This window comes from Centrocercus urophasianus, unplaced genomic scaffold (genome assembly GCF_019232065.1).
Source record: "Centrocercus urophasianus isolate 14NV4802_14NV808 unplaced genomic scaffold, USGS_Curo_1.0 seq_38, whole genome shotgun sequence".
Classification (NCBI taxonomy): domain Eukaryota; kingdom Metazoa; phylum Chordata; class Aves; order Galliformes; family Phasianidae; genus Centrocercus; species Centrocercus urophasianus.
This window is the reverse complement of record NW_024884955.1, coordinates 3,868,817-3,884,629: the sequence shown is the minus strand read 5'-3', so window position 1 is coordinate 3,884,629 and position 15,813 is coordinate 3,868,817. Positions and strand designations below refer to the sequence as shown.

The 15,813-nt window shown below is 42.1% G+C and overlaps 1 protein-coding gene across 1 annotated transcript; it reads left to right on the top strand.

Moving 5' to 3' along the window:
* The first annotated feature begins 6,379 nt into the window (after positions 1-6,379).
* Positions 6,380-15,622, top strand: EPB42 (erythrocyte membrane protein band 4.2). The gene is made up of 13 exons (XM_042832274.1): positions 6,380-6,525; positions 8,223-8,408; positions 9,080-9,310; positions 9,774-9,892; positions 10,366-10,488; positions 10,877-11,054; positions 11,433-11,571; positions 11,919-12,022; positions 12,307-12,549; positions 13,299-13,604; positions 13,879-14,039; positions 14,466-14,599; positions 15,356-15,622. Exons 1-13 carry the CDS (start codon positions 6,516-6,518, stop codon positions 15,504-15,506), a joined length of 2,085 nt encoding a protein of 694 aa, XP_042688208.1. The 5' UTR covers positions 6,380-6,515; the 3' UTR covers positions 15,507-15,622.
* The last annotated feature ends 191 nt before the right edge of the window (positions 15,623-15,813 follow it).

The following is a 15,813-nucleotide window of genomic DNA, read 5'->3' as shown; positions in this document are numbered from 1 at the left end:
AAAGAAGCCAAAATTAACAAAGATATGAATTTTCCTAAGATACTGTTTGTCCATTTCCTCCTACCAACACCTAGCATGAGGTATGCCTAGGAACCGAGCCTCAGCTTCCCCAAAAATAATGTTTCAGAGACTCAAACTGATTCTGTAACAAATTAAACGGAGGTCTCATTCAAATTTCTTTGATTTGAAGCCAACACAATTTTCAAAACACGTAAATTTCTGTTTTACTGCATCCATTACATTACTCTGCCACCCACATATGTACTTACAAGGGTCCCCAAAGCTAGTCAAAACCAGTCAGTCCAGCGAGACTGGAATGAAGACTGAAAAGGTCACACATACATGAATGCAGGAATTTGGATTTCTCCAGGCAAAGCAGAGGGGGGAATGAGTAGCTTTGCACCTATTAATTAAGTCTTACAGAATCTTGGAAAGTCAGGGTATAAAATCCACCATTCACCTCAGAAAGGGCCTTGAGGTGGTGATTATATTCACAACGTCTCATTCAGTCTTGCAAGAACGCAGACTGACATTGCAGGCTGACATTAACTCAACATGCAGTACAGCTAAGCCATTTAAATTCCTTCACTATTTGTCCTTAAATACAACCCAGGAAATGATCTAACACAGTGTTTGTCACAAGAGCTTGGCATCACCTCGTCCTAATTAACTATTTGTAAAGGAAGCCTACTGTTCAAAGGGAAATCAGCAGGAGCACTTGTGCAAAGTCCTTCGCTTTGCAACATGTGGGGTTGCTGGGTTTTTGGGGTGTCAGCATTAACTGCCCTCAGCAACCACACCCAGCTCAGCTGCAGTGCTAAAGCACAGATTTATCTGTCCAGCGATGTACAAGAAATACACATTCCTCCTGTGTTAGACAGCTGGTCAATTAAACTAATCATTATTACAGAGAAAATGTTAAAATGCCTGAAGAAAGATCTGAACGCTTTGACCAAACCTACAACCTTTATACAGCCCTTAGTCAGAAGTCCATAGGAGTTAACAGAGTAACACACAGCTAATTACCAGCATTTTGCTTAATAAATATGCCATTTAAAGCTGAACATGCACCCAGCCCTCATTCCACTCCGATTAATCCAGTAAGTAATAATAATAATGTAAGCACTAGCTGAAATCTAACATTCACACTATGAATTTGGCTTGAAAGGTCTCAATGACAGTAAATGCTTCTCCCCAGAACTGTTTTCTTGATATAATTTTCTCAGACCTGGATTCTAACAGTCAATTAAATAACTACTCTTCTACAGATTTATCTTTTTAATCTGATAGCCCAAAGTTGGTTGTTTCAAAGCACTCGGTTGCCTTGGCTTTCAGCAAAGCCGCACTACTTTAACACATCTATCACATACCTACTCAATGTGGACAACACTGCTCACCATAAAAGGCAATAAAAGACACAGTGTAAGCTCTAGAAAGACAAGAAATCACACCCGTGACTAAAATTCACCTCTAATACATGGATGTGCCAAGTCAGAGGTAGACCAAGCTGTATGTATTTTTTAGTCATTGCATTCAGAAAGAGATCCAGTCATTAACAATGCTAATGTAATACTTTCAGATTCTATTTGTAAAGGTAATAAAGATCCTGAGGAACTTCATAGATTCATATTTGGACCTGTAAACAACAAAAATCCCCAACCCTATAAAGATACCACAGTAACAGTCAAGCAGGATGGATACTTCTGGTTCCTGTGGATCAATTGTAGATTTCTGTGAGCGTGTCAGTAATGGATGTAATGGACACACAACTGCCAGAAGACATGCCTGAATGAAGTCCTTCAGAAGATGCAGTGCTTTTCTGTACAAAAAATCTCCTCATGTCATAAAGCCATTTAAATCACTCAGGACCAGAAAGTTACAAGGAATTTCATAGAGTCATAAACAAGACAAAAAAACAGACAATATAACAATCATTGAAATTCAGCACAGTTGGAAAGCAGTTTTTAGTCACCCATGATGCAGAGTGTTACATCAACTGTATCAAGAGCAGAAAGAGATCCCAGTAGAAACAGGCAACTCAACTGAGATTACAGTGTCTCGTGTTTCTATGATTTCCACTAATGACATGTTAGATTGCAAAGCAGACAGGAGGGGAGTACTACAAAGAATATTGTTAACAAGAGCTCCAAGTGAAATCAGTACAAGATAATGCTTTGCTTGCAGGGGTGGGGCTCATGCACATCCTTCTCAGGCACCTGGTGTTACGTATGTACTGGCAGAGACAAGATTAGATTGGATGAATCTCCATCCTGATCCAGTTTGGCAAGTTGTACACGCTTATGCTTCTGTTGCATTTTAGAAAGTAGTGCAGGTTTGGACTTGGTTAATTCCAAGTAAACTAATGATGATTTTTACTGAATCCTTACAGTGAAGCAGGGAATTCACTCAGTTGTTTCGTGGATCTTCTGCACGTGCTGGTAAACATACTAATGCTGATGTTAATGATATTGAAGTTTCAGAAGTTGAAAGCAGGGTGCTGCTGGTCTAGTTGCAATTGCAGTTTTACAAACAGTGGTACGTATCACAAATATAACGTGTGTTAAATCTGTGAACAAATAACATTGACAGCCAGCAACTATTCAGTAAAATGAACTGGAACTTTATCTTTCTGGGGACAGAAACACGTAAGTAACATCTATTTGAAAAGCATACTAAAGAGCCACCATTAAAGCAAACTCACAAGACAAAGTAAGTGAAAACAGTACTGAATTTACACTTCACAGTTCAGATTTAAAAATAAAGCAAAACCTATTTTTCCGAAGTGCCTGATTTTTTCTGAAGAATCCTGGGGGCAACACCTCTGGAAGACCCATATAATAGAGCCACCTGTCATCATGTCTGAACAACTGCATGCTTCTCCATTTCCTGACCCAGAAGATATTGCTATCAACAAGAAGCGTTGCAGGGAAGGCAGGCAATCAGTAATAGCAGAGATAATTGCATATGCACCTCCAAGTTCAGTTACACTAAGTGCATGGAAGAAAACAGTCGTTCAAAACATTGGTGTTATGACAATTTAACACCAAAACAAAAGGAACACAAATACTCATAGGCATACTTTGGAAATATCTATCAACACACTTCAAAGTGCTTGCATAGAAACATGCAAACTGCTGGCTGCTTATAGCAAATAGACAAACGGGTCTCAACTCAGCAGCACATAGCAGGCGGGTTGAAACTAGATGATCATTATGGTCCTTTTCAACCCAGGCCATTCTATGATTCCTGACTATGCAGTTACAACTGCAATATATACAAAACTGGCAGCACCATTTTAGCACCAGCAGTAATACTGGCAGTGCTTGCGCTTGCCTTTACCAAACTCTGGATAAGACAAGAATGGCATCTGTTGGTTTAAACTAACAGATGAAACTGACAGGTCTCAAGAAAAAACAACGCAGGAAAATCTGATATTCCACAGAGACAGGCAACTCACATGTAGGAGATCTCAGCACTTCCTCCTGCTGAATGTTTATTTCAGATCTTGGATGTAAAATCTCAGATGTCTAATTTCAGACTGTAAATTCTCACTAGACAGAATGCCAATAAAGCACTTCAGCGTTGCCTATTCAAGTCTCTTTAGTATGTCTTTTAGTATCACTCTAAAAGTAATGCCTCCTATTTATTTCCATGGAAACTATAACAGATACGAAGAACACAACAATGTTATTGGATAGAGCAAATCCTCAGCTACAAAGCCTTACTTTTTCAACACAGTCACCACAATTAAAAATGCATTTTCACCAGCGATGACCAAGAGCCTGCATGTTGTGCTCATAAAAATCTGCACCAGCAGATGTGAGCCACTGTCACCACTGCTGAAATGCATCACCCACCACCTCACTGTGCTCACTGCCACTGTTTGGTCCCCAAATGTTCAGCAAGCATCAATGAATGTCAGTAGGTGCAAATGTTTCCGCATGGAGGAATTCAGTTACACCCCATTGCTTCACACACACTTCCATGCCAGATGTCATTCTGTCTAACTGCCCCTCTGCTGCCATCTATCACCCAGCAACAAAATGGGACAGAATGTTGGTGGGAAGGTTCAGTCTGTACTGCCATACAACTGATTCCGACACTGTGGGCCAGCAAAATAGGAGGCATTACTTTCGGAGCAACCCTCATACATTGAACCTTTCAACAGATTTCCTTTCTAGCGCCTCTTTGATGTAATGAAAGACAGAAAGGGACAATAAGTAGCCCTCTTTTCACAGTTTACAAAGTGTTCATCAGTGCATCCTACTTAGCAAATGCTACTTGCAGTTGCCGGTTTGACCAAGAGATGGTACTATCCGTACACACAGCCATTGCAGTGTGGTGAGGAAATGACCTGCTTAAATCTCTGAACCAAGAGATTTTAGATGTGGTTTAGATAAACTAAACACATATACTGCAAAAGTGCATTTAAAAAATACTGATCAGTGAAGAAAGTCTGTTTGAGCCTGATCAATGGTTTAAATCTTACACACACTTAACGAGCATGGATCAGTAACTATATACTAATTACAGCTCTTTATAATATAAAGTTCACAACATTAACACTAAAGCCATTTACAGTTGATACAAAAAAAAAAAAGGTGAATAATAAAAAAAAAAAAAATCACATTATTTTCTGGACATCTCCCCACTGCCCACAGTCTTCCCTGATTTCTGCAAATCTGGTGACCTCCATGTTTAGTAATAAAAGTCAAAGTAGTCAAAGCTTGTCATGAGTCAGCAACGCGCCCTTGCTGCAAGGAAGACTAATGGTATCCTGGACTGCATTAGGCAGAGCACTGCCAGCAGATGGAGGGATCCTTCCACTCTACTCAGCACTAATAAGGCAACACCCTGAGTATTGTGTCTGGTTCTGGGCTCTCCAGTACAAGAGAGACATGAGACTTCAGGTACAGTTCAACAAAGGGCCACCAAACAACGAAGGCACAGGAGCAACTCACATATAAGGAAAGGCTTAGAGCTCTGGGGCTTCTCAGCCCAGAGAACAGAGGGTTCAACGTATGCAAACGCCTCAAGCAAGCACATAAAGAAGACTGAGCCAGATTATTTTCAGTGGTATCTACTGACTGAACGAGAGGGAATGGGCACAAACCAAAAGAAAGGAGGTTCTGTCTGAACATCTGAAAACGCTTTTACTGTGAGGGTAGCTGAGCTATGAAAAAGGTTGCCCAAATAAGTTGCGGAACCTCTCACTTCAGAGATAGCCAAAAGTCATCTGGACACAGACCTGGACAGCTTCTTCAGATGGGAGGGTTGGACAAGATGACCTCCAGAGGTCCCTTCCAACAACAATCAGTCTGGAATTCTGTGAATCTACATCTATATGTTATGTAGATATATATGTATATATAAATGAATCACTATATTTACACTATATTTACTTGCTGAAATGCATCAGATAAGCTACTGTAAAGTTTAATACTCAAATAATAAAATTGGCAAGCTCACTGGACTATATTTAGCACCAGCTATTGAGTATAAATCCAAATCTCATTCTGGAATGACTACAGCTACTTCCAAATGCATCACTGCATTTGTAAGAGTTGGGTCCCTTTCTCTCACTGTACGTGCCTACACTAATCTCTGCTTGCTATTTTATGTTCTTGTCATTCAGTATCTACATTTTTCTCTACAACTTTCCCAAAGCTGCCACCTTCATCTGTATTACTCAGAATAACTGAGCACGCTTTGCCACCTTTTTCCTGGTTTTCCCTAAATTATTCATGAACTTGTAGAAGATCATGGACTTCTGCAAACTACTGGTGACTCAATCCTCTGTGAAAAGGTTATTATTGCTGTCTTATTTTCTGTCTTTTGACCAATTATTTATCAATACAGTGGCCTCCCTTCCTTCCATCTCATAGCAACTTTAAGAATGATCATGTATTTAGTCCAAGCCCTCCATGTGATGTTTTTGAATAATCTGCATCACGCTGCAGAAATTCTACTTTTCACAGTTTTTGCTTTTAGCAAGTTTCCTCATTTAATTGGCTTCACATTTTTAAACTAGGCACAAGTGCACTGGCCATACTGACTTTCTGTTTACTCACTAAACAGTTTAGGATCTAAGTACCTTACAGTCACTGGTAGAGAGCAGCTCTTCTTCAAGGCTAACTCATAAAAGTGCATTCTGTTCATAGTTTAGGGCTGAGCTAAAGTTTGCATTTCCTATTCTGGGGTCTGTAACATACAGTTCTTTGAAAAAGACGTTTTTAAAGGTTTCACATCAATTGTGGAATTTAACTTTGTCCATACCAAAGAAAAGTCACCCTTTCAGTTCTAACATGGCCTGACAGATAAGAGCCCTCAACTTCTGCACAGCAGGCCAGCAAGATAAGCTGAAGGAGAAGGGACAACATTGCGACACACCCTTTATGAAGAAACTAAGCAAACAACTTCGCAAGTAGATTATTTTTAAAGAAAGCTGAAGGAAGGAGACATCACCCACCAGATCAAGTGGAGCTGAAGACTGTCACCATACAAGAGAAGGAGCCATGGGCCAAGGTAAGTGATAACCAGCTCTGCTAGACCAAAGCAATAATGTCTGTCAGGGAAAAAAAAAGCCCCTGAGTCAAGACAGTGTTCATTAGGCCAGAAGAGACAAGATGAGCTTCCTACAGGCCAGAAGCCAAGAAAGTGGTACAAAGTCTGAGGGAGTTAGCCTTAATGTAGGGGTAGGAGAGGTTAAGGGAAACCAAACTACAGAGTTGAAGCAGAGAAATGACTGTTTTAGCTACTTGAGGAAGGAGAGGGTCCTGGGCAGCTCTAAAGAGAGCTATAATAAGATCTGTGAAAAGTCACAGGAAGTAGAGCAACTCAGATTTCCAGACTGCATATGAATTACCAGTCTATAAGACAGCCAGACCACACATTTTCAGCATACAGAAAAGAAAATACACAAGCTTTGTTTGAGCTGGCTCTGTAAAATTTAACTGGTGCACAGCTGTGAACTGGAACAGCCATAAAGGGACTCGAAAGCCAGACCAGAAGCAGTAACTGCCAACAGTACAGTAGGACTTCCACAACCAACACAGAAAGGACAACAACAATGTGAAAAGGTGTTAAGGACAAGGCAAGTCAGCCAGCAGGAGAAAGCAAACCAATGAAAACTGAAAATGGAAGTAGTTGGCACTTTAGAACCAGAGAAGTAGCTTTGGATAAAAAGGGGTTGATTTTGGGATTAATGGCTTTTTTTTTTTTTTGTTTTTTTTTTTTTAACTGGGACAAAGAGTAACTTTGATCAGAATGGGGAAGTAGGTAACAGGATATGTCACGTAAAGGACAGCAGTTACAACTCACAGGTTTAAGGATCTCAGTGATGAACGGGGAACTGAAGATAGTGAGTTCAGGATGATCCCAAGGCTAGGAGAAACCATGATGATATCTGCTTCTCAGCAAAAAGTTTGGAAAGATTAAAAACACCATCAAAACCAGAAGAAAAGTGCAAGTACACGATCACACTAAGGGCACTGAGCACTAAATTATTTGAGATCAGGGAGCCTGCAATTTTGAACAGCTTTTTTTTTTCTTCCCTCCTCTGACACTGGACAGAGGCATGTGCAAGGTGAATGATGCAAGTGTAAAAGACAGGAGGAGGTGCTTTTTTATCTCCTGTGTGTGAAGTTCAGGTGTGAAGTTACTAACCAGTGCGGTGCCAGGTGTTTTATTTGCTGTAATCCAGCATACTTTCAGGACCACAATGCCACACCAGACCTGTGCCAGCGGCTACAGGTTGATTTTGCACATCAAACATAACTAGAAGTAACTCTAGTTAACAGACATAACTAGAAGTATACAACAGGTGACACCCTGCCTCATGTGCACAACTTCAATCGTGTATCCCACGAGGAGTGGAGCTGCTTTGAGTTCAATTAGTGCCCTTGAGTGCACACTGCAAGCTTCCAATTGCAGTCACAGTGAACTCAGGCATGTTCCACATCCATTGCTGGGCAGAAAGAGCTTTGCAAAGCCATTTTGTTCACTTCACATTGCTAAGGTATAAGCAAAAGCTGCTTGTTAGCCACCTGAGACAGGACAACACCAGCTCACAGCGAAGGTCCTGACAGTTACTGGTCAGGAACTTTCACAGGCAGGGGCACCATTTGAGTGGAGAAACAAATAGGTGCTTTAGGATGAGGCCCAGGGCCAGAGTGTAAGCAGCTCACTATCTCAACCTCATTTTATCTTCCCTCATGCAACAGGTCTAAGCGTGAAAAAATGTGATCTTAAGATCATAATGAACAACAATAACCACCACACAGAAGAAATCAGCACTGAAAGGCTTATGGTGAGGCGGGGGCAGCCTTTCATTATCACAGTGAGCTTCTCATCTCCAATACACAATTACCTGAAGCAGCTGAAAACGACCTTCCTCTCTGTACAGACAGGTAACATTACCAAACCTTTTAGAGCTCTTGTCCAACAGCCACATGAAGAACAGTATTGGTAGGCATATCCAGAGCTGGACAGGTTTAGAAGTCAGGCACACTGTTTATCTAAACCAGAGTAGAGCCTCCTGCTGATGGAACTGCAAGATCAGAGCTAAACCTTTTTCCAGAAAAGAGGCTGCAGCACAATAACTAATGCAAGTTCACTGCTCTATGATTTGCAAGTACATACTCTTACTTGTGGCTTTTGGGTTAGGAATGTTTAAGCTAACCCTGTTTCAGATGTTTTCTGTTCCAGGCTGTTTTCCAGTGACAACCCCAAGAAGAGCAGGACTATTCAGTCCCAGCTTGCTCTACATGCTCTATATCTGATCACGTGGCTGTGACTTCTGTCACAAGACACAGTATCCCAGAAGCTGCATTCTGTTTCTGGTTTCTATACTGTATGAAATACACATTCCACTTTCAAACAAGGTGGCCTTAGTCCACTACTAACCTCAAAAAGATATATAACCTTTTAAGATAGAAGCATGAAGGTAAGCACTAAACTAAAGGGTTAAGACTCTCCTACATGGAAAGAGAGCTATGGCTCCAGACTTAGACATGGTAGCAAAAATCTGCAGTGGATGGGTTGCAATACATGTCTGGAAAATGTATCTCTTTTGCTGCAGGACCACAGCACTCTAAAGCAGATAAAACCCAGGTTAAGTTTCCCGTCTCCAGCCTGGGAGACCAGAAGCAGTGGAGTGCAAAACTAGAAGAACAGGACCCATATTGCTGGACCATCTCTGTGAACACACCTGCCAATGCTCCCATTGGCCAGTATGATCTGTTTTTACATGCCTCCAAGGCTCACTGTCTCCTGGGAAAATTCATTCTTCTCTTTAACCCTTGGTGTCGAGGTAAGTAGTCTAAAACAAAAAGGCAGACTGGGATCAGTCACTTCAAAAACACAGCTTTGAGCTCTGTCACTGTGTCACCAGAGAGGATGAGGAGGATTCTACCCAGTAATTCCATCTGCTTCTGCCCTGTGCTTCAAGCAGTGCTAGCTGTACAAGACCCTGACATGGCTTTCCTCAGCACTCCTGCCCTGTTCCTTGAACACTGCTGTCAGAACCAGACTTTCTTAGAAATAGGAAAGTCAACAGACACCAAAGTAAAAGAGCTACTTAGTGCAACAGCCTACTTCTGTGAGATCTTTTAAAGTTCCTCCACTCAAAGAGAAGTTGCAGTGAAATTCTTCTCTGCTCTATTTTGCCAGGACAGTATGCCACAGACCACATAAGTGTAATATAGTCTGCTGATGCAGGGGTGTCTGAAACCATCTGAATGCTTCCCTCCTGATGTTTTTTTCCTCTAAACTAGATGATGAAGTGTTTTTGCCTAATGAGGCGCAGCGGCAGGAGTACATTTTAAACCAAGATGGTGTCATCTACTGGGGGACTGAAAATGAAATCCTGGCACAGCCCTGGGACTTTGGACAGGTAAGACGTGAAATGCCTGTGCCTTCTTACAACCAGTAGAGGAAAGATGCCTATTTCCTGCATGTACAGAATGCTATTCATTTCCAGGACTTTGGGGCTTTGAAGAAAGTACTTGTTATCAATACTCACTGTTTTTCTTAGGAATGTACAGAACAGCCCGTCTGAAGCCTGTATGAAGTCACATAACCCAATTTACATAATTATAGCTAATTTCCTGGCCTGTTCTCTATGAATAAAAACCCTGAATTTCCCTCAGTCAGGAGATGCAGTATGATACTAATGCAGTTCCCATCTTATTTCAATAAAGTTGCACAGCTCCTTCTCCTTCAAATCTCTGCCCAGAGTTCTCCTCCACACCCCACTTACAGAAGACTATTACAAGGGAGCAAGCATCTGCAGCTACAACCCCTTGCAGGGATTTCAGAAAATAAAATGTTCAGGCCACAATTCCTGAGCTGCTGTTCTTATTGCAGTTTGATGTGGACATTGTGGACATCTGCTTCAGGCTGCTGGACATAGGTGAAGGCTACCAACAAGACAAGGATAAGACCCAGCGCAAGAACCCCGTTTACATCTGCCGCACAGTTGCTGCCATGGTAAGGAGAAAAGCCAGCAGCTCAGACCCCAGCAGGTTAGAATTGAACACAGACAGGAAACTAGTACAATCTCACTTCTTGTTTTTGGAAAACTACTTACCAGGGCTTGCCCAGGCTGTTACAAGCAACATCTCCTACCTATTTCCAACATTTCCTGATATTCCTGCAGTAGGCAACCAGTGCTGCAGAGTTTCTTAGTAGCAATAGCACACTTACCAGGTAACTCCCAGAGGAGACCTGCACATCATCTTCTGCCCAGCTATGACCTTCATGCTTTTCACAAAAAATTATTATGGTTTCAGCTGCCTTGAGGGTAGCTTCATCAAACAGGATACAGTTTACCTACTACGGAGATTTAATTCCTTAATCCACCTTCTCCTTCCCGAAGATGAACTGCAATCTGTCTAGAAGAATCCTGACAGACTCTGGGACCAGAGAATGCTATGATGGGACACCCCCTTCCAAGTGGCTGGGCAGCAGCTCCATTCTCCAGCAGTGGGTTACACTGCAGTGCCAACCTGTTCGCTATGGGCAGTGCTGGGTGTTTGCTGCAGTCATGTGCTCAGGTACAGTTCTCATTTAAAGACTTGCATGTTGATCAAGCCCTTACTTGGTTTGGAAATCTTCTAGCATATACCTGGAATCTTTGTTAAGCCAGGAATCCAATAACATAACCTTTTATCTCTAGGTTTGAGGCAGATCCTCACAGTTTCCTCATCAATATTCAGCACTGCCAGCTTTGGGCTAAAAGAGTGTCAGTACACACCATTCACTGAATGCACCTATGCTAACTTACTTCCTGAAGGAACAGTGCCTCTTGCCATTTCCTGAGACTAGGCCCACCACCACTCCAATAAGTTTCATACCAAAGAAGGCTCTACATATAACAGCACGGACACTTTAGGGCAGGATGCATTACTGATTCACAGCTCTTTCTTTCACAGTTCTGAGATGCCTGGGAATTCCCACTAGGGTTGTCACAGGCTTCACATGGGCTCACAACACTAACAGCAACCCTAATGTGAACGAGTATTATGATGAAGATGGGACGCTGCTTACACCTGACAAGAGCGCCCGTGTCTGGTAAGGAAACAAGGCAGGGCCCAAGGAACAGTTGGAGACAATATCTAGGTCTAGGATGTGACAGAGGGAAAAAGGAAAACAGCTGCAGGGAGTTTTATAAGATGTAGAACAGCTAAGATCCAATCTACATGACTTGTTCTTGAGAAATTCCAGCAACCAAAAATTTTTTCCCACCAAGGACAGCCCATCCCACCTGGAGAACCTCCACTTACATCAAAATCTGTGGTCACTGCTGCTCCCACATGCTGGGCTCTTCTAAAGAAGTATTAATTAACTGTGCTTTGGCTGTAAGTGTCCTGTACCACAGGGCTCAGTGCCTTGTTATAAACATGCTGTGCCTCTCACAGGACTTTCCATGTTTGGAACGAATGCTGGATGGCTCGAACAGACTTGTTACCAGAGTACAGCGGATGGCAGGCACTGGATGCCACCTGCCAGAAGAAAAGCAAAGGTAAAATATTAAAGAGAGAGATGGAGAAAAAGAGAGCAAATAAAGCAGTGGGATCCCTCCCTCAGCTTCCACTGAGGGGATGCATTAAGGGAAGGAGGCACTCTGAGGGCTGTATGCACTAAATCATCATTGACCTGTTTGGTTTGTGAGCTTGTAGAGCTCTAAAAGGATCCATTGAAGCACAACACTTAACATACCACTCCCTATAGCGTATAAGTATACACTAAGCATGGGCCTAGTTGGCAAAGCATCTGATTCTTAACTGGGCTATGTTTTCTCTTCAGGCCCTTCATTTTGTGGGCCAGCTCCTGTTCAGGCTATCAAGGAAGGGGACATGGAAGTGGATTATGATGTCTGCTACTTCTTTGCTGCCATGAATGCCAAGTGCAAGGTCTGGATACACAAGGCAGATGACATCCTCAAGCCAGCTTTCATCTGCACAAAGTATACTGGCAACAACATCAGCACCAAGAGTGTGGGCAGTGAACGCTGTGAGGATATCACACACAACTACAAGTATCCTGAAGGTACGAGGCAGACAAATGTTTGAGCACATTCCCTGACCATGTTCCAAGTGAAGGGTAAATGACTACAGAGCAGAGCCATACCAGAACAGCAGGGACGTCCACTTCTCACTACCTCCCCTTCCTGAATGGGGCAGCAACAACATCTGACTTTGGCTGTGTACAGAACCAAAGTACGGGTCGTATTTCAGTTTCGTCCTGCTTAATTACCAGCTTGCTAGGACAGGCACTCTCCTGTCTGAAAAAATCTCCTTTCCTGACTTCTGTTATCTGCACATTAATTTCCCATTACCCTTATATCACATTTCATACTCCAGCTTTCTGTACTCCTAGACATTGTCTAAATCCGTCCCTCAAATAGCAGCTCTTCAGAATCTATTACTGTGTTCTGTTTACCTGACACAGCCCTACCATCTCATCTTTTTCTATGGCATGCTGCCTCCTGGTTGCAGTCCATCACAAGACAACACAGTACCACTCCACAGCTACAGTTACAAAGAGAAAATCTTTTCTTACTCTGACATTTATTAGCACCAGAGTGCTCAAAAACTATGAGAAGACTTTTCAGACACAAACAATTTCCTCGCAGCTGAAATTCTTGGTCCACTTCAACCAAAGCACGAGGTATTTCTCTGCTATGAGCAACAGTTGTCTCCAATACAGCTGGGACAATTCCACTCTTTCTACACGTAGTGCTTTACAACTACTAAACAAGAAAGAATATTAAAATGTGCTTTTCTTTTTGGCAACAGGCTCTCTTCAAGAAAAAAAAGTACTTGTCAAAGCCTACAGAAAGATAAAGACACTTCAGGCAATCAGCAGCAGGAGAGAGATTATCTCTGTTCCTCCTGCCCATGAAGAGCTTTTTATCCACCTCCAGTCCAAGAGTTCTCCAATACTGGGACAAGATATTCCACTTTCCATTGAAATGTTTAACTATAGTGGTAGAGAAAAGGCTACACACCTGGTACTTGGAATCCAGTCTCTACATTATAATGGTGTTCCCATTATGCAACTTTGGAAGGAAAAGTTTAATTTTATCATCAGAAACAATGAAGGTAAGGGCTCTGCTAAGGCTGAATTAGTGCATCCAATCCTCTCACTTCAGAAGAATGCACTTAGCTATAAGTAAGAAATATTGGTTGGAAAGCCAAATGTAGGCAATCCAAACAAATCACCTTTGTGGGAAAGAGGAAAATAACTGCAGCATGTTAGGTGGATCATTTTCACTTGGGCTTTTAAATGCAGTTTTCAGTACATTGTTGGGTGGTGCAGGCTAAGAACATAACATCAGTTGCACTGTTATCTGTATTTCACCACTCTATATTCCAGTTAAAACCCTGCAAGTCTTTGTGCCTTACTCACGGTATGGAAAAGAGCTGGGAGAGAACCGTCTGCTTAGGCTGACTGCCACGCTGAGAGATGAGGACTCCTTCTACCTATACTTTGCACAAGAAGAGATTAGCATCTGTGACCCGCCTCTGACTATTGAGGTTAGATTGGTCTGTCATTCTGTTACTGCAGTGGTGAGATAAGAGTTTTTGTAGTTATGAGCAGCAGAAAAATTCTACTACACTGAGTGGCTTTCCTCATACTGTCTTCTTTCAAAGCACTAAAATAAGAGTTTGTGAAAAGTGAGTTGTACTGCACTGTTGTAGAGAGTATTTCTCCCATTTTTACCTTGCATATGTGCAAAAATAAATAAATCCAGGTAACCCCTAACATGGTCATGAGTCCACAAGTTAGAAGGAGAAAGCTACAGAAGAACACTGCAGTGGTGAAGAAAGCTGGACTTTGTGTCTTCTGGCAACTGGCAGCTCAGGCTGAGACCTCTGGCAACAAAATTCAATTATCTCTCTTTAATCATAGAAGTTTGTCTTTCCTTCTCTGAGTTTCAGCTCACTGCTTTCTTTCAACAGTTTCCAGAAAATGTGGTACTGTACCAGCCATCCACAGTGAAGGTCAGCCTCCTGAATCCTCTCACTGAACCCCTGGAGAAGTGTGTGATAGTGGTTGGAGGACGAGGGCTCATTTACAGACAAAGGAAGTACAGGTGAGTGCAAACTAAGCAGCTAAACAGAAAAACAAACAATACAAGCCAGAGAAATCCTTGCCCTGGAAAAGCTGTCCATCAGAATAAACAGGCAGCATCACGGTAGGAAGAGATCACTACAGCTGGAAGACCCAGGCGTTCCCTTACTTAGGGATAATACAGAAGATTTTCACACTGAAAAAGAGAACAGATAACTTTCAACAGGCCTTCCCATTCTCTGCTGAAGAACCAAACAAATCTGACTTAAGTTACCCAAACGCAAATATGCTTCTCAACTTGAAAAAGCAACATTTCTCTCAAGAAACTGCATTAGGACAAATTACGCTTAGATATTTCCATGGGGAACTCAACCCTCATATTTCCCTCCCAAAGCTGTTTTTATCACAATCCCATTCTGGTGGTTTCAGTCACCATTTAACTTTTTCTATAGACCCTCCTATTTTATTTTATTTTTGGCATCATAGAATTGTAGAATGGCCTGGGTTGAAAAGGATCAGAATGATCACCTAGTTTCAACCTCTGCCACAGGCAGGGTCACCAAGCACCAGACCTGGCTGCCCAGTGCCACATCCAGCCTGGCCTTCAATGCCTCCAAGAATGGGGCATCCACAACCTCTGGACAACCTGTTCCAGTGCATCACCACCCTCTGAGTGAAAAACTTCCTCACATTCATGCCTCACAAATGCATCTCCTATGGCCAGGAACTAGAAATATAAAGAGGTGTACTTTCTATATAATGCCTTCTTACCTTTCAGGCTGGGTTCTGTGCAACCTAACAGCACTCAAGACTTGCATATCTCATTTACACCTACTGAAACAGGGCCAAGAAGACTCACTGCACGTCTTACATGCCTTCAAATCCAGAACCTGAAGAGCTACAAAACTATCAGTGTTGCAGCTGCATGATGTCCGATTTAGAACAGCTTCTGCTATCCTGTTTACAAGGGTGGCCAGGATCTATGCCCTGACCTTTGGTGAGCACTGATACTAAAAATTTAAATAAAATCATATTTATAATCCCACCTATCACTATATCCACTCTCGGGTCTGGGAAGCTGAACTTTATTGTGAAAAAGATTGGCAATGTGCTCCAGCAGATACCGGGTTTCTGTGTGCATTCCTGCTGAACACACCAGTGCTTAGTCATTCTTTCTCTCCAGCAAAAAAAAAACAAAAAACATCCTGTAGAACTTCAAAGTGACAGATGTAGCAC

Bases quoted from the DNA above. Each gene is read 5' to 3' on its own strand.
- EPB42 (XM_042832274.1), top strand. The intron at 9,311-9,773 runs GTAAGTAGTCTA...CCTCTAAACTAG, and splicing joins CTTTAACCCTTGGTGTCGAG to ATGATGAAGTGTTTTTGCCT. The intron at 12,023-12,306 runs GTAAAATATTAA...TTTTCTCTTCAG, and splicing joins CTGCCAGAAGAAAAGCAAAG to GCCCTTCATTTTGTGGGCCA.